At 59.9% G+C, this 26,500-nt stretch overlaps 9 protein-coding genes across 9 annotated transcripts; all 9 read right to left on the bottom strand.

The window, feature by feature from the left end:
* Window positions 1-1,218: 1,218 nt before the first annotated feature.
* Window positions 1,219-4,449, bottom strand: LDBPK_320120 (protein kinase, putative; the record flags this gene model as incomplete). Its single annotated transcript, XM_003863383.1, has 1 exon — window positions 1,219-4,449. One exon carries the CDS (start codon window positions 4,447-4,449, stop codon window positions 1,219-1,221), a length of 3,231 nt encoding a protein of 1,076 aa, XP_003863431.1.
* Window positions 4,450-7,054: 2,605 nt separating this feature from the next.
* Window positions 7,055-7,774, bottom strand: LDBPK_320130 (hypothetical protein, conserved; the record flags this gene model as incomplete). The annotated part of the gene is made up of 1 exon (XM_003863384.1): window positions 7,055-7,774. One exon carries the CDS (start codon window positions 7,772-7,774, stop codon window positions 7,055-7,057), a length of 720 nt encoding a protein of 239 aa, XP_003863432.1.
* A 1,408-nt stretch (window positions 7,775-9,182) lies between these two features.
* On the bottom strand, window positions 9,183-12,311 carry LDBPK_320140 (hypothetical protein, conserved; the record flags this gene model as incomplete). The annotated part of the gene is made up of 1 exon (XM_003863385.1): window positions 9,183-12,311. One exon carries the CDS (start codon window positions 12,309-12,311, stop codon window positions 9,183-9,185), a length of 3,129 nt encoding a protein of 1,042 aa, XP_003863433.1.
* Window positions 12,312-13,643: 1,332 nt separating this feature from the next.
* On the bottom strand, window positions 13,644-16,640 carry LDBPK_320150 (hypothetical protein, conserved; the record flags this gene model as incomplete). Its single annotated transcript, XM_003863386.1, has 1 exon — window positions 13,644-16,640. One exon carries the CDS (start codon window positions 16,638-16,640, stop codon window positions 13,644-13,646), a length of 2,997 nt encoding a protein of 998 aa, XP_003863434.1.
* Window positions 16,641-17,703: 1,063 nt separating this feature from the next.
* On the bottom strand, window positions 17,704-18,864 carry LDBPK_320160 (hypothetical protein, unknown function; the record flags this gene model as incomplete). Its single annotated transcript, XM_003863387.1, has 1 exon — window positions 17,704-18,864. One exon carries the CDS (start codon window positions 18,862-18,864, stop codon window positions 17,704-17,706), a length of 1,161 nt encoding a protein of 386 aa, XP_003863435.1.
* A 1,462-nt stretch (window positions 18,865-20,326) lies between these two features.
* Window positions 20,327-20,602, bottom strand: LDBPK_320170 (hypothetical protein, conserved; the record flags this gene model as incomplete). The annotated part of the gene is made up of 1 exon (XM_003863388.1): window positions 20,327-20,602. The coding sequence occupies one exon, from the start codon at window positions 20,600-20,602 to the stop codon at window positions 20,327-20,329; it is 276 nt and encodes a 91-aa protein (XP_003863436.1).
* A 685-nt stretch (window positions 20,603-21,287) lies between these two features.
* Window positions 21,288-22,214, bottom strand: LDBPK_320180 (U2 small nuclear ribonucleoprotein 40K, putative; the record flags this gene model as incomplete). Its single annotated transcript, XM_003863389.1, has 1 exon — window positions 21,288-22,214. One exon carries the CDS (start codon window positions 22,212-22,214, stop codon window positions 21,288-21,290), a length of 927 nt encoding a protein of 308 aa, XP_003863437.1.
* Window positions 22,215-22,932: 718 nt separating this feature from the next.
* On the bottom strand, window positions 22,933-23,283 carry LDBPK_320190 (hypothetical protein, conserved; the record flags this gene model as incomplete). The annotated part of the gene is made up of 1 exon (XM_003863390.1): window positions 22,933-23,283. The coding sequence occupies one exon, from the start codon at window positions 23,281-23,283 to the stop codon at window positions 22,933-22,935; it is 351 nt and encodes a 116-aa protein (XP_003863438.1).
* Window positions 23,284-24,191: 908 nt separating this feature from the next.
* Window positions 24,192-26,498, bottom strand: LDBPK_320200 (hypothetical protein, conserved; the record flags this gene model as incomplete). The annotated part of the gene is made up of 1 exon (XM_003863391.1): window positions 24,192-26,498. The coding sequence occupies one exon, from the start codon at window positions 26,496-26,498 to the stop codon at window positions 24,192-24,194; it is 2,307 nt and encodes a 768-aa protein (XP_003863439.1).
* Window positions 26,499-26,500: the final 2 nt, after the last annotated feature.

Consider the following 26,500-nt stretch of genomic DNA (forward strand, 5'->3'; position numbering starts at 1 on the left):
CTTCTTCGCGCGAAGCGGGGGGGGGACTGTGACAGGCCGTGGGTGGAGCGGAGCTTGCCTTGTGTTGGAGTGGCAGAGAAACGAATGCGTTGAACAGCAAAACACACAAAGCACATGCCCGACGATGGCGTGCAAATCCAAGGAGAAATGGCGTACAAAAAAACGCACTCAGTGGGGGTCCTTGCGGTGGCCGGCGTACTGCGCGTACTCCAGCTGCCCTGTGCAGCAAAGATAAGCGGTCGAGTCAGCCGGTGGTCAGCGATGCGGTGTACGGCAACTCGTCAGCGCTGGGCAGTGTTTTGCCCCTCTTCCTTTCCGTTTTCTTTTACATTCTTGTCTCTCGCGGTCTGGTCGAACATATTCTCTTTACCATCGCATCACAAATCCCCAAAACCTCCACTCCGCCTACACATTTCCGTGCCTCAGCAGCAGCACACACGAGCGACACACGCACGGAAAAGGAAAGATTGGGACAAGGTGCGTCGAGTGATGGATGGCGTGGTGGCGAAAAGACAGGGAGGCATCGCGAAACCAACGAACTAACGCAGTCGCGCTTCCTCCTATCCAGGGGTGGGTGTTTGTAGCGTCCGTCACGCATAACAGTGTGAAAGGGAGGAAAACGCAGCAGTTCTGGCGCACAGCAACACAATCGCATCCAAAGCCTGACAATGCACAAGAAGCGAATCACGGCAATTCTCTTCGCTTGGGGGATCGAGGTGGTGATGGGGGGGGGGCATGAATAGGGACTATTAGAGTCCATACTCGACAATCAAGCGCAACCAGGAAACCGTGAAACACAATAGCACGCAGGGAAAGAGGAGGAGATCATATGCATATACGCGTGTCTCTGTGTGCGTGTGCGGCTGCTTGTATGTTTGATGTCTGACTACTCAGGTGCGAGAGGGGAAAAAGCAACGCGCAGCCATGTCGCCACGCCAACCTTCATACCATGCGCACACAGCCGCTGAGAACAGAAAAAATGAAGCAGGTGCGCACTTAATCGTCGCTGGAGCCCTCACAACTCGACTATAGGCGCCACCGAATGTTCATGGTCCAACGAGGGCACTCCGAATCGTGTATCCCTGCATCCAATATCAAGCACACACGAACCAAAAAGACGCGCAAAAGATGTAGGCTCAGGTTGATCGTCATACCAAGGACCGTGACCTTCCCCGGGGAGCCCATATGCTCGGTGGAATAAACCGCGTGGGGCGGCTGTTACTTGCCCACGCGTTCACTCCAGCCCGCCGTCACGGGCGAAGACGTGTGGGAGTCCACGTCGGAGCCCTCCTCCCCAGAGTAGGACGAATAGCCGGCAAGCGCCTCGCGCGGGACGGCCACCAGTCGCTGCGCGCTGCCGGTGGAGACCCGTGAAAGCGGACGCGGCGTGGCCTTCGAGGCGGCAGCGAACAACGGCGAGTTGTAAAAGTGGCCGCCGCCCGCAGAGACCGATCGCCGCGCTTCCATCCCGCACAACGGGCTCAGGGATGAGGCATGAGTGCCTGCAGTCTGGGCAGGCTTGCCCGACGACGAGTGCTCGGCCACCTCCTTAATCTTGTTTGCGATTTGGCTGCGCACGTCATCCGTGAAGGCCACCACAAAGTTCGGCTGGTTGTCCACCACCTTGCACTGCACATCAGCCACATCGACGTTCAGCTCCACGTTCACGGCGCATCCTGGGGCGGTGTTGACAGAAAAGGACATGTGAAGTTTTCCATCAGCGTGAGTCTTCAGTTTCTCCGGCAATCCGCGGAAGCTCTCGCTGCGCTGCGTAGAAGTGGGCGAGTTAGACCGCGGGGTGTGAGGCGTCGCGGCGTCGACGTTGCTGCCGGCCTTGGATGTGGACGTCGGCGAGACGTGCGACGTATGCATAGAGCCGGTGTGGCTGGATGGCTGACTTACAAACGTTGTCGACGGGCCGGGCCGGTACAGCAGCGGCGGCGCGGGAATGCCCTGCGGGGACGACGGAACTGACGGGCCCCCGCGCGATGGCGACTCTCTGCGAGAGAAGACGCCACTGATGCCGAGAAGCGGGGAGAAAGGGCCGTCGGCCACGCCCACGGTGTTCGGCCCCGCCGCAACGCGCGGGCTGAGGGTACCTCTGCTGAACGAGCTGTTGCGCGCTGGGGACACAATACGCCCAGCGTGGAAGGAGCCGTAGACGCTGTCACCGAAGGTGGACCTGCCGTGAACCGAGTCCTCCATCTCGTCACCGGGGAGGTAAACCATATCAAGGTTGCCTTCCTCGTTGATGCGCAAGTACTGCTGCTGCGGCGGTGCCCCATCCAAGTCCAGTCCGGGCGGTAAGACAAAGTTGCCTGCGGACGCCCCAAGTGGCACCTGGCTGTAGTAGAAGTTTTCGTGCACTATGGAATGCTCTGGCGTATACACAGGGGATAGAAATTCGGCCACGCTTGCGCTGACACCGCCGCCACGATGACTGAGAGCGGGTGAGTGGATCGAGAAGGTGCGCGTGAGCGAGGGACTCGTGTCGCCGGTCCCCGAGCCTACTTCCCCTGTCACAGTCTCCTGCGCGGTACGAGGGGGGATCTCCAGTGAGCACACGAGCAGGGAGCAGAGTTCCAGCGCCGTCGCCGCCGCCACGGTCTCCAACTCCTGCTGGCACGCCATCTCCTCCTCCGCGGGGCTGAGAGTTGGGGTAGTGGAGACGGACTTCTGCAAGCCGTCGCTGCCGTTGAAGCTCATGTCGTCGCGGTCCGCCGCCGAGTCTCGCGGGCTGGAGAACGTGGACGACTTCCCGGGTGAGCCAAAGGCGCGAAACACGGCGGAACTTTCCTGGTGGAGAGACAAGACAGCGCTGGGCAGGTTTGGCACCGGCGCGAGCCGCGACCCCGTGATCCACGGATGCTTCAGCAAATCGTCAGCTTCTGGACGATTTGCCACGTTGCGTGTGAAGCACAGTTCCATGAAGCTGAGGAACTCCGCGGAGAACTCGCTCTTGGCTTCTGGCGAGGGCAGCACCATGGGAGACTCCGACGTTGTCGTGAGGTAGAACATGAGAGGGAGATTGTCCTTGACGCCGGAGTGGTACCAAGGCGGCAGCCCGGTGCTCAGCTCAAAAAGCGCGCACGCCATCGACCATATATCCGCCTTGTGATTAGCCTCACCCTTGATGAACTCAGGGGCCATGTACACTGGTGTCCCAATGATGCAGCTGGCTGCTTTGTTCAGCTCCGACACGCGTTTGCTGCAGCCGAAGTCGCACAACTTCACCTCGCCGCGGTGGCTGACGAGGATGTTCGCTGGTTTGATGTCTCGGTGAAAAATGCCCTCCTTGTGGATAAAGCGAATGGCGCGCAGGACGCTCCGCGCCACGATGCGCAGCACCGCTTCCGTCAGTGGCCCAAACTTCTGCAGCAGGTGGAGAGTGGAGTCACCAGCCAGCAGCTCCATCGCAATGCGGCAGACTTTCTGCGACTTGCTGTGCTCGAAGAGGGAGTAGCTGACAATGTTGGGGTGATGAAGCGACTTGAGGAGGGCGAATTCCGCCTCGATCGCGTTGAGCGCCTTCACGTCGTCTACGCCGGAGATGTCGATTTCTTTGATGGCGACAAGCTCTCCACGTACCGTGTCCACACCCGCGAAGACCTTCGCGAAGCCGCCGGCGCCGATAAGGGGGCCCTTGCGAATCTCCAGCGGGTGCGCGGCATCGCCTTGAATGATCGTCTTGCCGCGCAGCGCAAGGTGCGTGCGTAAGGCATTCATCGCCAAAGGCAGTTCGTTCTGACCTGGTGAGACAGTACACACCACCGATCCCATTGCGCACGACGCGACGACACGATGCACAGCGTGCCCGTCCGCCAGCCCGCGAGGCGAGATCCCCGTCCCGAAGAAGCGAGAAGAGCCTAATAGGGGGCTCGCTGTTGACAAAGGCGCGGACGGGTTGGACGCGGCGTACGGCGAGGCGGCCGTCAGCACTCCGCTGGCGTTCACATCAGGGGGCCAGAAGGAGTAGCGTCCACCTTGCCCGCTAAAGGCGCCAAAGAAGCTGCTCTGTGGTTGGTGGATCATGGAGCTGCCGAGGAGTGGCCTTTCGGCCTCCGGCCCAACGCTGCTGCCGCGGCCCTGACGGCCATGCAGAAAAGTGCTGCGATACAGCTGTCCAATGCTGCCGTCACGCTGCCGTGAACCTGAGGCGCTGGTGAGGAAGCGGCAGGAGTTGAAAAGGCGGAAGGAACGGCCCCATTCCTGCGGGCTGCTGCTGTCCATGGGGGAGACCGAAACGCTGGTGTTGCTCATCGTGCGGCTAGGCGAGTCACGCAGGTTCGCGCTGTATGTGCCGCTGTCATCGGGACCCGGCCGGTAGCTCTCCGTTTGGTTCACCTTCAGCGTGTGAGTGCTGCACGAGCTGGCGGCTGAGTGCCCGCTGCTTGCATAGTGTCGCCCAGTTGCCAGCGACCACTGCGGTCGAGTGAAGCGACCGGTCATGGTGTTGGACTCGGGTGGCGGCCCAGCGGTGGACGTGCTACTTCCCATGTACTCATCCTCGTCGTCGGCAGGGCTGATGGGCGAGGTGCCAGACCGCGGTGACGATGTCCGCGAAAACGCTCCACCGTCTCTGCGCATTGTCCCTCCTGTGTGTGGCCCGTCCGACCTAAGTCGCCAGTAGAAGTCACCACTGGCTGCGCACAATGTGCGACGTGAGCAAATACGACAGGCGATCAAAAGGGCGTTGCACGCACACAGGCACATGCGCACACTCGCGAAAGGAAAGTAGAGAATAAGAAGCTAGCCAGATGTTTACAGATGGCGAGAGAGAGAGGACGGCTGAGAAAGAGAGAGAGGGTGCGGTAAGGGCCTAGGGAGGGAACGCGGCGCCCCCCCGAGCCCGTCTCTGCTGCTGGGATAGATTGATTTCTTTTTTCGAATGTATGTACGTACGGTGCTGCTTCTTGACGAGTTGTACCCACTGGCTCGTCATCAGACGTCGCCCTTATCGATTCACCGCGACACGATAGCGTAGAATAGACGGAAAGACCCCGCCTCTGCTGTCTGCTTCAAAGCACGGGAACAGCAGAGGAGAAAACAAGCGCAACAGCGGCCGAAACAAAAATTTTTTTTTTGGGGAGTCAACGAGTCAGCCCTCACCATCACCAGCGCCAAGAAGATTTAATAAACGACGAAGAGAGAGGAGAAGCAAACACACACAAAGGAGGGGGGCTAATGCCAGCGAGTTTGTTGTACGTCTGCGGTGCAGATATATGGAAAGAAGGCGCGACTGAGAAGAGGTGTTGCGGCAATGCCGTTGTGCGGTGGTGGTACAGGAGGGTGAGGAAGGGGAGCGGGTGTAGCAGGAGAACGTTTGGAAGCAAAAAGAGCACGGGACTCTCACACGGCACGTCACGATATGCAAAACGCAAAAATCAGTGAAAGACGAAAGATTGGAGAGAGACGGGAAGTAATGAGGGAGCAACACATCATCCCAAGGTGTGAGGAGGGCAACCACAGCAACACACGTGCCAACAGAAGCCTGCGCGCGCAAACGCGCACTCGGTGACAGAGAGAGAACCGAGACAGTCGCAGCAGTCCCGATCGGGCAGGAGGCACACACACACACACACTCCCGCACTCACACGAGGAGGGGGAGTGAGGAAGGAAAATAGAAGACGACAACTGGTGTAGGCAGCCGGTGCTTCGCAGAGGACACCGACAACGAGAGCAAGGGACAGAAAAAGACTTGCTGTGCGCAATCGAGGAGGCACCGAAATACGGGCAGCCGCTTACGGCAGTACAGCACGATAAAAACGCGGAAAAACAGGGTAGTGTTTCGCCGTCGCGGATCCGTGAAAGTGGGCAGTGTGGAGAATGCCGAAAAGATAGGTCACGCGCGCCCAGGAGCAGATAGAAGGAATCGAAAAGAAGGTGAAGAATGAGGTGCAATAGAAGGCATGAGTGGTTGAAGACAAGAGTGATACACCTGGCACAAGGAAGATCCCCGCCGGCGCGCACGTGCGCGACAGGAGCTCGCATAACCTCACCACATCGTGTCTCGTGTTGCTCGCACCGACGAGAGAAAGCGAAGGCCCGCTGGTGCCCCATTCTCAATTGTCTGTGAGTTATTATGCAATATACTACGTAGCTAAAAACATGCGGCCACACCTCTGCTTGCATACTTGCTGGCGGCCTTCAGACTGCTTGAGTGTGTGCGAACACGTATGTAACCTTCAGCGGAGATGAATTCCTTAGCAAGCAACAATACAAAACAGGGTAAGGTTTTTCTTTCACATGGCCTATTCTGCCACTCCAACACAAGGCAAGCTCCGCTCCACCCACGGCCTGTCACAGTCCCCCCCCCCGCTTCGCGCGAAGAAGCGGCAGGCACGCGGTGCAGCAGTGCTGCCGACTCAGCTATCTGAGCACGGCCATCTGCCCTCGAGCTCTACCCCACCCACCCGCCGCCTCGCCGGCCGCCAGCTGGTGCCTCCCTCCCTTCTCGGAATGGGCGCGGGCGCCGCTGCCCCCGCCCTCCCCCCGCCCGCACACCAGTGGGCGGTGTAGGGGCCCGGGCGGGTTACTCTCGAGACGCGGTGACACGCTGCCGAATCATATGGATGGCACACGCGTGTTCACTGTCGCCGGTCGCCCCGACGCAACGCCCGGCCAGGACCCGACCAACTGCATCAGCAGCGATACGTCGCCCGGACCTCCAGCACGGCGCCGGCGCCGGCGACCCTGTCACCACCACAGGTGGTTCGGCACTTGATCATCGATAGGGTGGCCTCCCGGCATCTCCAGAGAGAGAGAGGGCGGGGGTACTGGGCCCTGCGACACCGCGCATGGAGGCCTCCCTCATCATCAAGGACTGCAATGAAAAGAAAACGAAACAAGAAAGTAAAACGGAAAAAGATCGAGGTAACGGCGACACCACGTCTCATTCGTCGGCGACTGGGGAGGAGGAAGGCAGAGAGGTGTGACAGCCACCGAGGTAGTCATCAGTGCGTCGTGCCGACATTCCGCATTCAATGCGGCTGCACGCGCACATCACACGCTAACTCTGTTGCAACACACTAGAGGGAGAGGGGAGCGGTGTGCTCTACGCAAGTCCATCTTCGGGGCGTAGAAAGGGAAGCTGCATGTACAGCGGCTCAAGCTCCTCCTCCGTCAAGACGTGGTCGAGGCCGCAGAGCTGCAGCAGCTCCTTCTCCGATCCGGCACTGAGGGCGAGAGAAGCAAGCAGGGCGCACGTCAAGTCGCGAAGCGGCTCGATGAGAAGAAAGTCGGCTAACATCGCCACTTCTAAGACGCGGTCCATTGTCTGGGGGCCTCTCTTTGCTAGGGTATGGCACAGCGCCGCCGACGTCTTCGTTTCGACCGCTACGCCTGGAAGGAAGCAGTCCTCAAGCAGGTAGGTCATCTCCCATTCGCACACCAGCTCCTCCAGCGGAGCGCGCAGCGGCTTGCTGAGGAGAGTCGGTACGCGTGTTTGTATGAGTTCAAGGTACCGGAACACACACTCACAACCCTCTCGCGTCGCGTGCGGCAGCATTACAGGAGGAATGAGTCCCTGCACCGGGTCTACCTTGCGCTTCAGGTCCACATCGACAGAGTCTAAAAGGGAGTCGAGTAGGCGACAGAGCCGCGCACCGCGGTTATGCAATGCGAAATCGTGGCGGTTCACCGTCTTGTCTGCCCCACTGCACTGTGCCACCACACGAATGTACTCTCCTGTGGGCAGGCGCTCCCGCTCTCCTCCTTGGAGGTAGACGAACAACGGCGCCTTGCCGGAGAGATCGCGCGCCGTGGCCGTCGGCATTCGCCTCGCAAAATCGCAGGAAAACAGAAAACAATCTCGACAATACGCAACACTTTGAATGGAGGCAACACAGAAAATCACGACCCCAATTTGCTCGCGCCGTGTTTTTTTGTGTATGTGTGAGCGTGTCGGATGGCGGAGGCGGCGGCACGGCAGCCTGAGCCCTGATACAGCGATGACGAGAGCCCTTTCGTGTCCGGGGCCAGTAATCTGCGTCGTTGTTGCTGAATTGGAGCTCCTTATCTTTCGCTCTATTACACTTGCGGTGAGAGGGCCCGGAACTGCGACTGAAACGTAGACAGCGCTGAGAACCAGGCAAAGGTAGACAGAGCCGTGCTGCACATCGGCGAGAGAAGCCGAGATCCGTGATCAAAAAGGTACGAGGAAGTGCGAAGAGAGGGAAAAGACGTAGGTGACTAGCAGGAAGGGGAATAATAGCAGAGTTACGCCGCGGCAAAACGACGACGCACACTTCTCGGAAAAGCGCGATGCTGTGTCCTCCTCACCCGCGGGGGAACAGGCTGCTGTCTCACGAAAGATATGGCAATCCATGATGGCAGACTCTCTCTCTCTCGGTGCGAAGGTCAGCATCGGCGCTAGGCCTTGTCACATTCATTCCGGCCCCTCCTACGCAGAACCTCTCCCCATCGCTTCCTTACCTCCAGCACAGGAAAGAGGATCAGAGAGCAGGGGAACAGGGCAACTGTAGAAGGTGCGTGTGGGTGTGGGTGTGTGTGTGTGTGTTTATGTCTGCTGGTACAAAACGCAGCGGTGCGCACCTTTTCTTTTCTTGATGTGTGATAGATGTTTGTGGGGAAGCAAGGCAGAAGACACGCCGCCGCACCGTTCTGCAGACAAAATCAAAAAGAGCCGAGAAAAGCACCGCAACAGGGACAGGTATATCAATCTCGCCACACACACACAGGCACTCACAAGCGCACCTGCAAGGCTTGAATACCTGCAAGCAAGACAGCCGGTTATACCGTCCGATTCCTTGAAACTCATACCTTGAGCGTACAACCGTGCGCACGTACCTCGCACTTTCTCCCTTATCGCACAGGGCTGTACGTGGCTGACATCAGAAAAGCATGCTGTGCGGCACGGCAGTGGCAGCGCTCAACAGGAAACCATTTCAACAAAAGACTCCCAACGGCGTGGTCTACGCCCGGTGCACAAACATGTCTACATCCGCCCTCCCCTTCTACGTTGTCTTGCAACAGTAGCGGAGTGCTGTCAGCGTCCCTCGCACAACGTGTGTTTGAGCAAAGAGCGAGACGCACAGCACGTTGCAACAACGACTAAGAAAACTGCGCAGGTGTGCAGTCTATGAGAAAAGGTCAAAACAAGCGACCGCGAGGCAGCCCCAACCCCAGGCCCCCCCCCACACAGAGAGAGACACAGACACCCATCACTTCTTCTCTGCCTTGGAGAGGACTTGCAGCAGCGACGCAGCGGCACGGCGAACCGAATCAGACGATGCGCGCTCCGACAGCGACGTCACGAGTGCGACGCCGTTGTTCTGCACAAAGTAGCTTGCAGCAGCAGGTATGAAGCACACGTTCTTTGCCGTCAGGGCCGCCTCCTTTGCGCACTCCTCCGATCCGTGCTCGATCATATACAGGAGCGCAGATCCGAAGGCAGACTTCTTGTCAGTTAGCGCCTCGTAGCACGCGCGTACGTTTTTGTCGCTGTTGACGGTGCAGTTGCGAATCGTGAGAAGGGCATTGAGGGCGGCGTATGTGTGTAACGACACATCCGACTTCCCAGCTCGGCTGCCTGTGTTGCCTTGCGGATACTCAGAGACGAGGCGGATGAGGGCGGAGAGGCCGCCGTGTGTGCGGACGGCATCGCGGTTCTCGTTGTTGTTCACGGTGAGCGACGAGAGGGCGCCGGCTGCCTGCTCGAGTACTACGGAGGGCTGCTGCGGAGACAGAAGTAGCATGCACATGAGCTCCAGCCCTCCCTGGGCACGTGGCGTCTCCTTGTCATCGCGAGAAAGGTGCCACAGTGCTGACGCCACGGTCTCCTTCAGCTGCGTCGACGGCTCCTGGAAGCGACTGTTCTTGTGGGTGACGGCGTTCGCTTGGAAAACCGTCGCGGGCGCGTAGCAGTCCAGTACAACGGCCACAAGACACCGGGCACACCCCGCCTGTATCATAGCCGGCCTGTTCTCGGCGACGGTGCTGCAGTTGCGCAGCACGCCTACTAGTTTCTCCTTCACGTTCATCGGGACCGACAAGGACGGCGTCGCAAACGGCAGCTTCCCGATGGCTGGCGCACTGTACGCCGCCTGGAATGCCTCGACACCCAGCATACTCGTGGCAGTCGGCATGCGCAGTGGCGCAAACAGACTCGCGCCCTTCCCGGCTGCCTTGCTGCCCCCAGCGATGCTAGGCGACGACATCTCGAGAATGCTCGTGAAGGCCTCAATACCGCCGGCGTACCGCACCGAGTGCTTGATCTCCGGCGATGTTGTCAGAATCCACAGCGTGGATACTAGCTTGTCGACCGTCGAAGGAGAGAGCGGCGACGGCGTCTTGTCGGCACTGTTCCTCTTCTTCGAGCTAAGATAGGCCTCCTTTACCTTCGCCACAAGCAGCTCGACTCCGCCGCACTCGCGGATGGCGGGCTTGTTCTGGTCATTGATGGCGCAGTTGCGCAACGTTCCAGCGACATTGTCGATGATTTTCTCGCTGAGCGGCATTGTGGACTTGACAGCGGTGGACCGCGAAGGCTCGATCGGCTTGCGGTGATTGAGAAGAGAGAAGAGCACGGGTATGCCACCAGCCTTGCGGAGGATGGGGCGGGCTTCTGCCGTCGCGGAGCAGTTCCACAGCGTACCAGATGCGTTCTCGACCACCGCAACGCTGTTCGACGAGGACATTACCTCCACCAACACTGGCACGCCGCCGTACTCGATAATCTGCGCCTTGCTCTCCGTCTCGACGCTAAGGTTCCAGAGCGCGCCTGCCGCATTCTCTCGCACGAATTCGTATGTGTTGTTGTCTATGGCGGTCGAGCTTGGGTTTCGAAGCAACTCTAGAAGCGCCGGAATAGCGCCGAGCTCACGGAGATGCTTGCGGTTGTCGGCGTTCGATGCGCAGTTCCACACCGCACCGGCCATCTTGGTCTTGATCGAGTCGGACGGGTGGCGCAGCGTTGCCGTGATTTTCTCCAGTCCGCCAATCTCACGTATTTCCTTTTTGGAGGCGTCCTCTCGCGTGATGTAGCCGATCACCATCGAAACATTTTCTAATATAGGCAGAGAGTCTGTGTACAAAAGGTCCAGCACTGCTCGTAGCCCACCCAGCTCCCGCGCCTGCGAGCGAATAGATGCGTCCACACTGCCTCCATGCTCCACTTTCTCGTCCTTGGTGAGGAGCCCCCACAGGAAGATCAGCGCCCGCTCCAACACTGCCTCGGAAGTGCTTACAATGACAATGTTCACCAGCGGTTCCAATCCGTTCGCGGCCAGAAACTCTTTCCGCGCAAAGGCGCTGAGGGCGTTGGAGGCGACAGCGTTGATGAGAGCGTGCGTCTCACACACGAGCGGTGCCAGAAACTCCAGCACCTCGCACTTCACGTCGTCGTTCACGCTGTTTAGCAGGTTCGTGAGGATGGGCACGGCTCGGCCATCCCGGACGAGAGTATCTAATACTTTGAAGAGATTGTCGTTGTTGCCAGACTGGCGAGGAGCCGGGGAAGACTGCAGAGCATAGCCGAGCAAACGCAGCTCCGCGAGCTGCACCGGGGGCCGCGGCTCGCTGAGGTGACTCAGCACCGCCATCATAACGGCCAGGATGTCGGGGTAGCTCTGCGCCGCCATCCAGTTGCTATTTTTTTCGAGGTGCTGCTGCGTGTAGCCCTCAATCGCGTTCAGCAGCACGCTCTCCTTGACGTCTGGCAGGCGGAGCAGTGTGAGAAGGCCGTCCGACGTGAGCGCTGCGAGGCCAGAACGGGGCGAGGCCGTTAGCGCCCCGTTCTTTGCCGATCCACTGACGTCATTCTCGACGGCCTGCACTGGCCTATGCGGGCGGGAGGTGGGGGAGTTCTTCATCGGTGCTGGCTCCGGTGCTGCCTTGTTGGGGTGCTCCTCCCCCCCGTCCTCGGCACCGCGCTTCATCATATCCGGCAAGCTTGGCGATGCACAGGGCACGGCCATGCCGTCAGCGTCTACGAGGCTCGGCACCTCGCCTGCCAAGTAAAGGTTGAGGGCCAGTTTGCACAGCTTCTTCTGCTGCGACACCTCCTGCAGGCGGCGCTCCTGTGACCGCATTTGTGCTTCAACGCGAGTCATCTCCGCACGTAGTTTGTCATACGTGACGGAGATCATCTCCTTCGATGCGTTCAACTTCTCCTCCTCCTTCACCAGCTCTGCGGAGCGCTGCGCGAGAACGTTACCGAGGTCCTCGGCTTGTCCAGTGTCCACCAACGAGCGAATATCGCGTGCAAAGCTTGCCAGTGGGCATATAGCTGCCTCCTCTGAGCTGCTGAGAACCTCCAGCAGCGAGGCTATTTCACACCCCACCGTGTTCATTCCGGAGGAACTACGCAGAGAACGCGCACACAGGCGCGCGCTGCAAGACGAAAAGAATGAATACCACAGAGAGCCGGAGCTGTGCACGGTCTCCCGCCTCTAACTCCTCCCTCTTGGCGGGGGCCGCTTGGGCACCTACACAGGGAAAGAGAAACCACGCAGCAGTGCCACCAGCACTGCGAGTTGAGACCCTAAGCGTTGGCGATGCACTGGCTCAAATTTTCAAGGACGAAGGAAGGGAGGGAGGCTGGAGAAACAAAGAACAGATGAAGCAAGCATCCAGCATAGAGCAAGATGAGCTCGAGCACGCGGCTGAGCTGGTGATGTGTGCGTGCCTGCGTGGGTACGTCCAGCCCCGTGAGAGAGAGAAAGAGGCAGCGAGGGCAAAAGACGAAGAACAGCGAAAACAGATAAAACAGACAATGGGTCCGTTCAATACTTTGATCAAGCAGAGAGAGAGGAGTGGGGAGAAACAAACAGTCAGACATGAAGTGTGGGTGATGGTGGGGGGGGGGAGGAGGCGAAGCGTGTCATCGATACACGATGCCGATAGTGTGCGCATCGGACAGTTTTCCCGCTGTCCTCCAGCGGAGGTCCTCCTCCTCCCGGTACCCCACATGAAAGACAAAGAGAGGTGTTTGAGAAAAGACAGTGGCACACGCCAGGGCGTGCGAATGTTAGCAAGCCTTGGAGTTCGCACATGCAGTCGCCAGCACAAGTCTCTCCCTGTACGAACAGGACAAGCAAGCGACAGAGCAGCGAAGAGACGACGCTGAATGTTGCATGTTGAAGTGTGGGTGTGTCTGCAAGTGTGCTTGTGCGATGTCTTACTCGGCGTCCAGCTCGCCATTATGAAGAAGAAGAAAAGAAAAGGAACAGGAACAGGAACATCATCAATGAGCGTGAACGGTTACAAGCACACGCCAGCTTCTGCGTTTATGCACTTACACGATTAGCACATACCCGAACACATGAAAAACACGCACGCGCACACAGGAGGGGGTAGAAGACAGAAGGACGATGAAGACAACGGCGGGAGCACAATCGCGTCGCCAAGGCGGCGTGTCACATCATAACCACAAATCGTCCAGCGGATGCATAACAGCGGAGGAGATGAAAACGGCTACAAAGATGTCGCCCCGTTTCGATTTCCGAACTCCGCTTCGCCGCGACTCGCTCCTCCGGTGCACTGCCCCACACATCAGTTCTGTTGCTCGATGGGCGCGCATGCTGATGCGCGTGTGAGTCTGTCTGTATGTTTCCGTATGAAGACGGGGAAGAAGGGCGAGGGGCACGTGAACGGCGCGAGCAGAGCTGCAGCAGAGGACGCGACTACGCGGCGCGGGCGGGGATCGCCTCGATCTTTCGGCGCTTTGTCTTCGCCTTCGGCTTGCGGAGGGAGAGGTCGAGAGGGAGAAGCGACTGTCCCTGACGCACCTCCACCCGTGGCTGCACGCCCTCTTTGAATGAGAGTGCCGACGTCCACTCGGGCCCCAGCGGTTGGCGCATGGAACGGGCGAACTCTTGCGGGTTGGAGAAGGGGCGGGGCACCATGTGAAGGGTCATGCGATTCGGCACCAGCTCGACACCGTCGTGGTTGATTATGACGTGCTCCAGCGCGGCATCGGCTCGGCTCTTCAGCAGAAAAGATTTCTCGATCTGCCGCTGCGTCGTCTGATGCAGCACAGCCTCCTGGTGACGCTTGTTGAGCTCCGGGTCCTCGCCGCCCCACTCACCCCATCCAGGAAGGCTCTGATTCTTGTCCTCTGGACGCATGATCGCCTCTACTTGCGACTCTTTTTCTTTCACAAAGTCCTCGTCCACATCGTCTTGGGCAAAGGCGCGCGAGATGAGATACTCTTGGTTCAGTCGCAGATCTTCCTCAGGGACGCTCGCCGAGCCCACCAGTGTGCTGGCCGACGGCGCCGACTCCTCCGCTGCCACGTCTTCACCGGGACGCGCGCGCTTCTTGGGCAGGATGGTGACTCGGGTCGATGTCACCTTCTTCGCTAGCAAGCTGCGCTCCAGTAGAGCGTCCTTGCGGGCACCAGCGAACTCAGATGTTGGCGGAGCTGACGGCGTCGCCTTCTTTGTCTTCTCCTTTCCCGGGCCTTGTGCCTTTAGCCGTCCGTCGGTGTCCCTCGCTGCCACTGGCGACGGCTTTCCGCCATCCTCGACAGACGAAGCAGAGACGACAGAGACGAGTTCCACGTCTTCAGACACGTCTCCGGAGGACTCCGCGCCGTGGTCGTTGGCCTCGATGCAAATGCCGCTCTGCCTCCGCAGCTGAATCTGCTCCACAGAACCGGATTTCTTGCCCTTTTTGAACGTAATGCGGCCGGCTGCGGCAGACGGCCGTGCCGCGCTGCTCGATGTCTTCCTCGTGGAACCTGTTTCCTCCTCCGCCTCTCTCCCCTGCGCCTCGCTGCCGGCGCGCTCCTCTCGGTGGTGCGCCTCAATATCGCGCCGCAGAGCCTCGAGCTGATCCTCGTAGTCCTTCTCCTCACGCTCGCGCGCGTTCTTCATGAACTTCATCTCGCGCAGCTCCGCGCGGGCCTTGGATATGGGGCTTGCCATCGTCCCTGCCGCAGCGTTCTCGTCGGTCTCCACTGCGTCAACGCTGCTCCAGAGGATGCTCTTGACGTCTTGCCGGCTAAGAGGTGCCCCGCCAGACGCGCCGACCTTTTCGATGAGCGCGTCTACGGTCCGCTCCTCCTCGCTGGAGGCCTCACTCTCGTTGTCGCCAGCTACGTATCGCTCGTAGTTTTCCTCACCGGCGTCCTGCTCCATCTTCTGCATGAGCCGCTGGTGCGTCGCGTGCTGATCGTCGATGGCGTCCTTAGTGCTCTCGTCGAACTGCGCAAACCGCTTCGCGTGCTTCACCCACGCGCTTGTGTTCTTGTGCTTCTGCGTGACACGCTCCTCTATGCGCGCCTTGAGCAGGCGCTCCGCGAGTCGCTGGCGAGCCAGCTCCGGGTGCAGCAACTCAAACGCCTTCTGCCGGCGCTCCTTCTCACGCTCCTTCTCCTTGCGTAGAATGCGCCGGTACGTCTTACTCTTGATCCGATTAAGACGCTTGCGGCGGCTGTTCTCGTACGCCAGCATCGCCTTCAGCTTTGCCACGTACCCGGAGGTTGGGGCCTCTCCGTCTTCCATACCCTGGCGCTGCGCCCCATCGGCAACGGCATCGTCGAAGTTCACGTAGTTGCCCATGGAGTTCGGTGTGTCGGCCCCGTCGCCGACCTGGCGACGCGAAAGGCCCGCCTTGGACAGCAGCGCATCCATCTTGCTGCCAAAGCGATACGCGAGGGAGTTGGAGAGGGCCGGCGTGACGGCTCGGTCGGAACGGAACTGGGCATCGGCCGCGGCGACGATGCCGCCGACAGACGAAGCAACTGGGGTGCTGTCTGGGAGCTGCATGGGAAACCGGATGTGCTTCGCGGAGTCCAGCTCCTTCAATATCGGCGTGTAGCGCTCCATTGCCTCATCCACAATGGCGCGCACCTCCTTGCGTGTGAGACGGTCCTTCGTCACGTCGTCGGCGTCCACTGCAACGAGGTTGTGCTTGCTCTGGTGCGACCGCTTGATGCGGTCCCTCACCGCCTCCATGTCGTGGTCCGTGGACGCCTCCCTCTGTTGCATGATGCGCTGCATCGCGCTCGTGTACGAGGTCGCCCCGCCGCTTGCCGAGGCGTCCGCTAGCCCGAACACGGACTCTGGCTCGTCTGTCAGCTGCGAGGCTCGACGCTTCTTGACTACCTTAGTTCCTGACTCCGTCATTCGTGATGCCTTCTTCACCTTTGCCAGCTTCTTTTTCTTATCTGCTTTCATGCTCATGTCGAGCATGTCGCTGAGGTCAATGTAGTCCTCATCGTCACCGCTGCTTTGGCCGTCTTTGTCGTCGGTTTCGACGTCGTCGTCAGCCTCCGCCGCCGCGCGGCGGCTGTCTTTCCTCCTTGCGCCCTTGCATGGAGACCTGCATCTCTCAGAGTTGCCTACCACAGCAAGGCCGTCCTCCAGGAGTGCGTCGTCGTCGTCATCATCGTGTGCGGCAGAGCCGCACGACTGACGTGCCGACGACTTCTTGGACAGCTTCGGCTTTGTGGACGCTTTCTCGGTAAAAAAGTCACCGTACAAGCGCTCATCCTCGCTGTTGAAGGCGAGTTCGTCGTCGATGTCCTCGTCCAGCTCGGGTGGAATCAGTGGGTTGTTCAGCATTAGTTTCCCGGCCCGCTGTCTCTCCTCATCATTGCCGCGGCCGCGCGCGAGCTTGCTGCCCTTGCGGCGGCCCTTCTTGTCGCCCTTCGTCGCCTCGCTGCGGCGCACCATCGCAACGGACAAGGATGCAGAGATGCAGGGGGAGGAGGGTGGAGCGGGGAAGGGTCACAGGTAGGGGGGCTGTAGGAGACTCAATCGAAGATACAGTGGGCCCTCCCACTGTTTCCTTTTCCGGTATCCGCGAGGAAGTATGGGGTGACGTCGTGGGCAAGTGAAAAAGCAACGTTGCTTCACCCGCGCGTGCTGTCCAGAGTGGTGCTGTTACTCACTTAGTTCACCATCGGAAAACGATAGGAGAGTAGGATCGCAGGGATGACGAGTTAAGAAAGGAGAGCGATGCAGAGAGTTGAAGGAGGTACGAAAGGTCATGCAAGTGGTGAAACAGCATCCTACACACAGACGCCTGCGCCGCTGCACGCCGAAGAAGGGGTCCATCACGGTTAGCGTGGCGCTGCGAGCACCTCCTTCGCACGCTGGTGAGCTTTGGGAAGCTGCACGCAACAGCTGCAGGTCGCACTAGACCTCTTCACGCTTACTAATTATTGTTAGCATTCTCGGCTGGCGTGCCTTCGCAAGAAGAAATGAAATCGAGAAGGAGGTGAAGGGTGAACGGTGGAAGGAAAAGCGGGGAGAGGAGGGAGCGCTGCATCTTCGTTCGTCATGCACCGTTCCCCCTTCGCAAGGGGTCACATCCGCCTGTCCCTCCATCCCAGCGATGGGGAGGGTCAAAAAATCTGCTTACATGCATTGAGTAAAGAAGGGACCACATGAATAGAGTACATCATCATCAGTCAGCTCCAGACTGAGAAAAGGCTTAAGCAAACAAAGGAAGCGAGCAGAAAGCTCGCCACCTCCTCCACGGAGGAGGAAACACCTGCACAAGAGAGGGAACAAAAGAGGCGGCCCTCGCTGGAGTGAGACATAGACACCCAGTTAGCGTCTGCTGCGAAGGCAATGCGCAATTGACGCCGCCGCGCCGTCATAGACGCGCCTTTCGCTCTGTTTTGGTGTATCTGTAAGTGTGGGCTACACGTTAGTGCGCCTTAGAGCGCTCGCGCGCTTCGGTCGCTATCCTCATCACAATGAACTTCTATCCGACAGGCGCACGCGCGTGTTAGTGCCCGCTGGGCGCTATCCCAGAGAGGGCTGCCTTAACAGGTCGCGCCGTTCGCTTGGTATCGCGGCACGGCTGCTGGGTGCGGGCAAGGCCACCGTTGCCTTTTCGCACAGCCGGCCGCTTGTCGTCAAAGGAAGAGAGCGCCATGCGGTCCGCCGGAACGGCGAACGGGCCCCCGCTGGCTACCACGGTGTTGCCCGCTGCTGCCTTGTTGGAGCAGCGCAGTGGAGGAGAAGTGGACGCCGAACCGTTAGCTGCCATCACAGTTACCCCGGCCGATGGGTGCACCTGTACCTGGTCTTGCAGCGGTATCACCTCGGACGCAGCCGCCGTCGTGTAGAAGGACGAGATCCACGCCTCGCGAGCAAGCGCCGCCTCCTTCGCCTCCGCCGTGGCTGCTGCTGAGGCTCGCTGCGTCGTCCCGCGGCCCTGTCGCCGTGGCTGCTCGGCGCCGTCCTTCGCGGCAGCTTCCGCAGGTGTAACTGACACATTATCCTGCATCGCAGCGTCGGCGCCGCCGCCTGGCGGCGGCTCCACGCGGCATACAACACCATACTTGCGACGGTCGCGGCACGTCGGTGCCACGCATGCCCGCTCCGTGCTCCATAGTCGATCCTGCTCCACCGCCAGCACCACGCCGGCGCTGCGAAGCGACGCTTTCACAACGTGTTTCCTCGCCACTTCGCTCCCTCCAAGCTGGGCGGTGGAGTCGCCTATGCCCATCACTCGCACACCTGAGCGTTCCGCGTGTGGAAGGCTCTCTGCATTGTCGCCGAGCAGCGACGGCGGTGCCTGCTGCATCGCCGTCGTCAGCGCATCGGACGAAGGGACCTGCACGCCGGCTGCGGATACACACCTCTCGTGAGCGCCAGCGCCGCCCGCTGGCAACGCTGCGTCAAGAGATACCCTTGGGAGGCGCTTATCCGCCATCCGCTTCGCCCGCTTGAATCTCTTGAACGGACGGAAAGGAGGCAGCGACGGTGAGAGTGGCAGCGCTGTGGAGAGTGCCGCAGCACTTTTGTCGGAATGCCGCGTGCCGTGCTTCGTGCTGCGGGGCCGCAGGAGGCCGCTGCGGTGGGACGACGAAGCCGCGTCAGGCGCGCTGGGAGGCACAGGTACTTCCTCCACCGCAATCACATAGCGGCAGTACGCATCCATCGGCACTGATGCAGGAGGCACCGGGCACAACAGGTGAGTGGGTTTACTAGCGCTGTGATGGTAGGCAGATAGCGGCGGTGGGGTGATCAATGACTGCGGTGTGAGAGCGCACAAAGGCGTGCGGGTGGAGACTCCCGCGAGCGACAAGGCGCTGCGCAGGAAGAGAGGCGTCGGCGCCGCGGCGGTGGCGATCGTGGCGTCGCTGTTTTTAGGAGGTGCTGTAGTGGCAGCCAAGAGAAAACTTGGGCGGTGGGTCATAGTAACACCTTCTCCATAGTCCTGTAGGAGAAACGAGGTTGCGACCACATCACGCATGTCGTCCCACGCCGCACACGCCGTGTACGCACCTACAAGGCGATCAAGCGAGCGAGAAGCAAAGAGGTTGGCCGCCGCCTCGCCCACCTCGCGAGCTAGAGCGGCGCAAAAAACCTCTCCTTCCGTCTTGAGCTCGCCTGCGGCAGTAACAATTTCAGCCGGAGGCTCGCAAGCCTTCACTGATGGTGCGTCCGCTGCCGGTGGCGCCCTCAGTGATGTTGGAGCAAGAGAGACGTAGTAGGCGCGCACAAGAACATCGGTTGTGCGAAGCGCGTCAAGGCTGGGCAGCGGCACCGGCGGCTCGGAGAAAAACGGGGCGGACGCTGGAGTGCTGTTGGATGCGGCGCCGCCTCGGGACACCGACGCTCGAGATCTACGTCCATCGACACTCATATGATCAACCTACGCAGGAGTAGAGCAGTGAAAAAGAAAAAAAGGCATGCGCCGAACCAGCTCTCGTGCGTAGCTGTGTAGTGCGGGAAATGGGTGGGTGAGGGCTTTGATGTAGTGTTCGGCTGACTCCACACTTGTGTGTATGTGTGTGGGGGGGGGGGGAGGTGGGCGTTCGTGGAGACTGGAAAAATGAATAGCCAAGATTGTGGGTGACCAAAGGGCAAGCGAAAAAGAAACAAAAGAAGCGAACGCGCTCTGCCGCCGGTGAGCGCTGACAGCGGCAGCCGGTCCCGCCCGCAACACCAAAGCGCGCGGAGGGGAGTGTGTGAGAGGGGATAAAAAGAGGGCGGAAAAAACGCGCAAGTCGAGAACGCGAATGGGCGCGGAGGATCGGAAGTGCGAAAAAGAAACAAAGTCGACAGGAGGGCATCGGAACGCAGGCGTCGCGTTTGCTGCCGCCCGTGAACGCGGCAGAGGGTAAGGACAGCAAGAGTGGTAGCCACCAAAGGAGGCAGAGCGTCTGTACATACAAGCACACTCACTTGTCCGTGTGTGTGTGGGGAGGGGTGCAGGATGTCACAGTGGCGCAACGTGAAGAGGATGGCACATCTACACAGGCGCCACATACGTTCTGTTCTTCATTTTATCGCTTTCCTTAGAGTAAGACTCATGTCCATGAGCAATGAGCGATATTACAGCGCCGTGCACGATACGGCGGCGATGCCCACACGCACTGCGCAGCCACGCGGAGACTTTACGAGGATGGTGTCCTGCTAGGAGAACCTTTGCCAGTGAACTCAAGTCCACACATGTTCGCTGCCTTTCGGGCCCTCTCCACCTCCGTCTGCTTCACCGCGTACGTCTGTTGCAGCTTTCTGTACTCCGCCAAGCGATCTCGCATGAACGCGTACTCTGGACCACTAAGGGCATGCTCGGGGTCTGCCTGCAGCCTCTGCATCTTTTCGCTGAAGGAGAACTTCTTACCGGCCGCTGCGGAGGCACAGCAGGCATATCGGGTCGTGCTAAGCATCACGCCAAGCGGTTCTGCTCAGTTTGTGAGAAGATGATGATTGATGACCCGTGAAAAAGAAGGGGCGGTGCGGGCACCAGATGGACACTGTGTGAAAAGAATGGGAACCTGCTGGCGTGCAGGGACCTTCCTTGCCGACCCCACCCCCAGTGGACGTGTGGTCGAAAGAGGCGGATCAACGTACCCCGCGAGAGAAAAGGGAATGGAGAAGAACTAGACGAGTGTGTGCAGGCAAGATCATCTGTGGTGCCGCACGGGGGAGGTATATCACCCCATCGTTGTCGAGGCCATCGTAGCACAGAGAAAAGGGGTGACTGGCTCAGCACACAGCGAGCGGGACAACGGGACGTTTTTTTTTTGGGGGAGGGGTTCGCCTGTCAAAGAAACCTCTCGGCTGCGCAGTGCAATACAACCTGGAACGTGGTAGGGCGGCGGCGGAACAAGAAGACGCGATGCTCTGCTCATTTGCGAAGGTGCACCAGGTAGTCTCTGCGGCTGCGCAGATGAAACGCGTTTCGTCATACACGGTGCTGTAGGGCATGAGAAAACAGGGCACCACCCAGTCGCCGCGCATGACAGGCGCGCGGTGGCCTCTTTCGCTGCACCGCGACTCGTGCGTAGCACACAGACGGGCAACACGCACGCAAACTTAACTCGCCATCACACAAAAAAAGAGAATGACACGCTAATGGCGCTTCCGCTTACGCGCCGCTGCCATCCTTTCCGATATCTCCGTCATCTCCTCCTCCAACTCCGCGATTTCCTCCGCCGTGACATCGTCGGATAGGAGACGCTTCTCCAGCTGGTCTAGACGTGCTTGAAGAGCGGCATCGTCGTCCTCGTTCACATCGGCGGCGGCAGGGGTCGCGCTCGTTGCGCCGCTGCCAGGCTCACCATCGAGAGTGTCCGCGTTGCTTGATACTGCGGCGGCCGCCGCTGTGCGGCCCTCGCGACCGCGCTTGCGCGTCTTCTTTGCGTCTACGGTGGATGACGACTGCGACCGTGTCACTGTACTCAGTGTAAGTGGAGCTTCCCACGACAGCACCAGCTTCTTGAACTCGTCCTTCGCCTTCTGTGCACGCTCTCTATCAGCCTGTGTAACGCGCTGGTAGTTGATGAGCTTCAACCTAGGGCACAAGAAGACGAGAAACGCCCGCAGTTTCTCGCTATCGAAATTGTTGCTGTTGGTCTCCCACACAGGATTGTCCTCGAGCGACACCACCTCCAGCTTCTTCCACTGCTTCAAAAAGTAGAGATCGCGCACGCAGGCGAGGCGGTTGCGGTCGGCCAAGAAGTGCACGACGTTGGGCAACGCAGACACGCACGAAGTCACACTCACGCGCTGAATTTCGTTTCGGTGGGCAACGAGGGTGGTGACGCGGCTCATCCTCACATCCTTGTCGCTGTTGCCGGCTGCACACGTCGTGGGAAAATACTCTAGCGCCGTCAGGGCGTTGGAGGAAAGGTTTACGACATCGAAGTTGTTCTCGAGCAGCACCAGTACGTGCTCATCGAGCGAGGAAATCCGCAGCCCGCGAAGGTCGATTTCACGCTGTAGCATCGTGTTGGTGAACTGCGGCGCGAGACGCACCAAGTCCATCGTGAGTCGCATTCTCGCCTATCAAAGAGGGGGGCAGGAGGTATTCCAAGACGGATGGAGCGCACGGGACTGGTGAGGAAAAAGACCGACCAAGCGGAGTTGTGTGTGCGCGCCGACACACGCGTGGGGTGAGGTAGGGAGGAAATTGTGACGTGGGCGTGTACGTGCAAGAACACCGTAAAGATCGGAGGAAGAGAAGACGAGTGTCATGGGAGGAGGGGGCAAACTGTCATGGCTGAATGCTTCCCGTTGAGCAGCACACATGGTGTCGGAGGCGATGGAAAAACACGCCGCGCAGTGCAAAGCAGAGTGTGTGGTGCGCAACTATGTTGAATGGGGCGGTGATCGGGTACAGGATATGCCCCGCATCAGCGAGGCTCTTGCAGCAGGATGCCGCGGTCACGTGCCTCTCCAAAAACTAGGGCACCGGCCATGTTTCTTTTGTCTTTTTCGTCTGCGGCGGGGTCTGTGGAGAACAACGTTGTTGGCTGCGATGCGCCCCCTCTCACCGCAGGAGGTTCAGGAGAGGGGGCACGGTAAAGGCGGATAAGCACGAAAAGGGCTCTGCCGCCTCCATGAGGAAGAGCAGTGTGCTCGGCTTGTGGCAATCTCACTCGAGACTCGTACGCATGCCGTTTGTGCACGGCAGCGTGCGGCAGAAGTCGAAGGTGGCAGGCGGTCACCATCCTCGTGCGCCCCTTCCCTACGATACGGATGGCTTGGCGCTTACTCACTCCTCCGCGCTCTTCTTGGTGTTGATGCGACGGTAGCCCTTCAGCTCACCGCGGGCACCGTAGATGGGCTCTAACGTGTACTCGCGCATGTCCTGCTTGTGCGGAGTCAGCCCCTGTGTCAACTGCTCCGCTGGAATGAGAGAGGGGATAAAGTAGGCAACGCCAAATGTGATGAGAAGCAGCGGGCCGGTGAAGACAAACTCGCGGACACCCATCGGTATCTTTGTGCTGTAAAAGCGAGAGAACTTCACGAGGTACGGATTCTTCTTGGGCGGCTCCGTGTAGTTGGCAACGCTCCGCCGCGGCTTGGCAGTGGGCGCCGAGGCCGCGTCTTCAGGAGCTGGCATGGGGGGGGGGGGACGCAGCGTGTGAAGAAAGGCGCGAAAAGGGGGTACGAACGGAGGAGTGGGTCTCTCCGCACAGTCAGATGTCCCACGGGTGTGCCGATGCTGCCCCACAAACCGCTCCGGCAGCGCAGCAGACGCGAGTTCTGTAGCGTATCGGCGACATAGAAACACGAGAGCGGTGAATCAACACACAAAAAGAACAGACAGGGAGAACGTTAGGAAGCAACGGTGCGAAAAGTGAAGCTGCCAAGCCGATGGTTGTGGTCCGGCAATCCGTGTCGAAGGAGCATTAGAGATCGAGGCGGTAGAGCAGATAGCATAGGCCTCATGCGCTCGCCCGATGTCGCACCTGTTCGTCTCTCGGCGAAGCACTGCTCAAATCACCTTTCCATGCAATGCATGCAGAGAGAGAGAGACACCTGTAGGGAGATGAGGCTGAATGTGCTCAAACGGAGCACAGCTGGCAGCATACGCAAGACCTGAAGCTCTGCCGCAGCTCCAGAACCTGCTGAGTCCGAAGACCACTTGCATCTGTGCCCCCTTCTCACGCTTCGTGCCCGCTGTGAGGCAATTTGCAGCTGTGCTTATGTACCGGCGTCTTGCGCGTATGTGAACAGTACTGATGAACACCAAAGACTCCCCACCACGGCAGCCTTACTCGGCACACATTACGCTGACTTTACCGGGCGAGTCGGAAAGAAACAGGCAAGCCGAGCAAACAAGGGACAGGCTGCGTAGAGCAGGCGCGCACAAACACAAACACGCAAGCACGCGCCCAAGAAGGTTTGTCATCTGTTCAAGCTCCCCCAACCCGCGTGCACAAGTGCACTGTGTCGCGCGGCGGCCTCCCAGGAGGCACAGACACGCACACGCCAGTCACCGGCCCCTCATCACCACCACCACCCACTTCATTGGAGGACAAACTCATACGAGCTGCAAAAGACACCAGGGGTGAGCACTAGTGACGCGATATCGGCACCACCGACGCTGGGCAGGCGCACCAGCTGCACGCTCACCTGCACCTCCCTCTCCGACGCCTCGTTCCACTTTGCCTGCGCCGTGAACGTGATGCACAGGGGGCCAAGTGCTCCACCGCGCGCCATGGCAGCGGCAGCATGGAGAACAAGGCCAGCGCTGTTCACTGGGCGCACCTCCACAAGGTCGTCCGCCGAGTCGGTCGATGGTGCGCCGTGCACATCTGTGAAGAGGTAAAGCACTGTTCGAGCCTCAGGAGATGCCGGAGACCACGGAATCGCGACGCGGCAGGGCAGTGCCGCCGAGTGCGCCAGCAACACACGCAGGGAGGCGCAAGGCAGCTGCTGGGTCGCCGCGCAGGTCAGCGCTGTGGTGTCGCCGACGTACAAGTACACGTTTCCAGCAAGGAACACGCCAGAGTGGGGGTCGCTCATAAGCGCCTCCTGCTTGCAATCCTCGACGTCACTGCTTTCGTCATCATCGCCTTTCGTTAGGGCATCCCAGACGCTGGTGGCCGTCTCGGCGGCTTGCGTGACGACGACAGCCTGCAGCTTGCCAGCGCTCTTGCGCGACTGTCTGGACGTGGCGAGCCGCTGCATCGTGTAGCATTCAGCCACGCGACAGCTATGGTGGCACCCGCCGACAGAGAGCAGCTCATCGGCGCACACGCCGTTCCCCATGAGGCTCGAGTCCAAGACGCGTACCGCAGCTGCGAAGAGCGACCGCTGCTCGGGTGACTGTACAGAGGCGGCGAGCAGCTTTGTCAAGGAGGGCATCTGGCACATGCCGCCCGCGAGGAGGACCGTATCCACAAAACCATCAGACCAGGTGTCCTTATACTTGTCCGCAAAGGCGCGCACGGCCTTGCTGAACATGTCCAACAGTCCCCACTCGCTCCGAATGGCGTTGTCCAGCTTGTTCTTCGTCAGCGTCTGTGTGTCAATCAGGTCCATTCCTTCGTAGAAGGCCTCCGCCTCCACCGAGACGGAGGTGGCTTGCGGGTTTGTGTTGAGCGAGACCTTCTTCTCCGCCATCAGCAGGGCAAGACGGCGCATCGCCCGGGACGGGATCGCCTCATGAAGGAGTCTGGTGGCCGGGTGCTCGGTCGACCCGATGGTGGGCAGCGCGTGGTTGAGGTGCAGGAGAGCATTGAAGTTGCGCGACGGGCTCGCGAAGAGGCGCCGCTGCTGAGTCATGTACTGCGCTGCCACCCTTTCTGCCAGTGCCACGTCCAGCGCGTCGCCGCCGCTGCCGGCGCCTACGGCAAAGTAGCCATCACCCACAGCTGCGCTCCCCTTTGTGAAGCAGCGGTAGGGGACGTTGTGGTGCTGCGGAGGGCAGACAAGAATGCCACCGCGGGAGCACAGCAAAGAGAGGCACAAGCCATGAGCTCCCCAGTCCACCACGAGCACATTGTGCGGTGCGGTGGAGAGCAGGCGCGGCACACGGCGCTCCTGCGTGGCGGCATCGTACGCAGTCACCGCCGCCTCATCACTGAAGACGACACTCGTGTTCAGCACGACGGCGCCGAGATGCGACGACTGCACCGCCTCCTTCAGCCACTCCACAGTTCTGCCGCGGCGCGCGGCATGGGCGCTGTCGGCCGCACCTGGAAAGGCGTAGCGCGGCACCACGAGCGTCAAAAAGAGCTTTGCCGAGCTCGACGTGGCTTTGTCGCGGCCGGTTGTCGCCGTCAGTCCACACGCGCCGTCTATGGTGTGCTCCTTGATGTAGTTTAAGAAGCGAATAAAAAGATCCTCAGCAGAGATGAAGCTCTCCACCAGCTCGCCGTCTGGCTCTGACGCGTACTGGAACCCGAGCTGCCGCGTACCAGAGGCAACCTGGGTGAGCCGGCAGTGGCCCTTGTACTTCTGATTCGCCGCGGCCTCAACGACCCGCAGCAGACCCGACGTGGTCTCCTCCGACTCCGCTGCGTGTTCTGACACTGTTCCCAGCACATGTTGCGCATCCGCTATCGAGGCGGCAGCGGCGGCGTAGGTAAACAAGTAAGGCACAACGTTCTGAGGCTGACGCGAGTACTGGTGGAGCGCGTTGTCGCCAAAGAGCAACTCCTGCTCTGTCAACGCCGCCACGACAGGGGTATTGCGATGGCCACTGGAGTTGGCAACGACCTTGATGGGAACCGCGTCGGACACCGCAGCCGTGCCGGTGTTGCTGCTCACTGGCGCGACGGCGACGTAGCTACTCGACGCGCCGAGTGAAACGCTGACGGCATACATTG

Source organism: Leishmania donovani, chromosome 32 (assembly GCF_000227135.1).
Source record: "Leishmania donovani BPK282A1 complete genome, chromosome 32".
In the NCBI taxonomy this organism is placed as follows: Eukaryota; Euglenozoa; class Kinetoplastea; order Trypanosomatida; family Trypanosomatidae; genus Leishmania; species Leishmania donovani.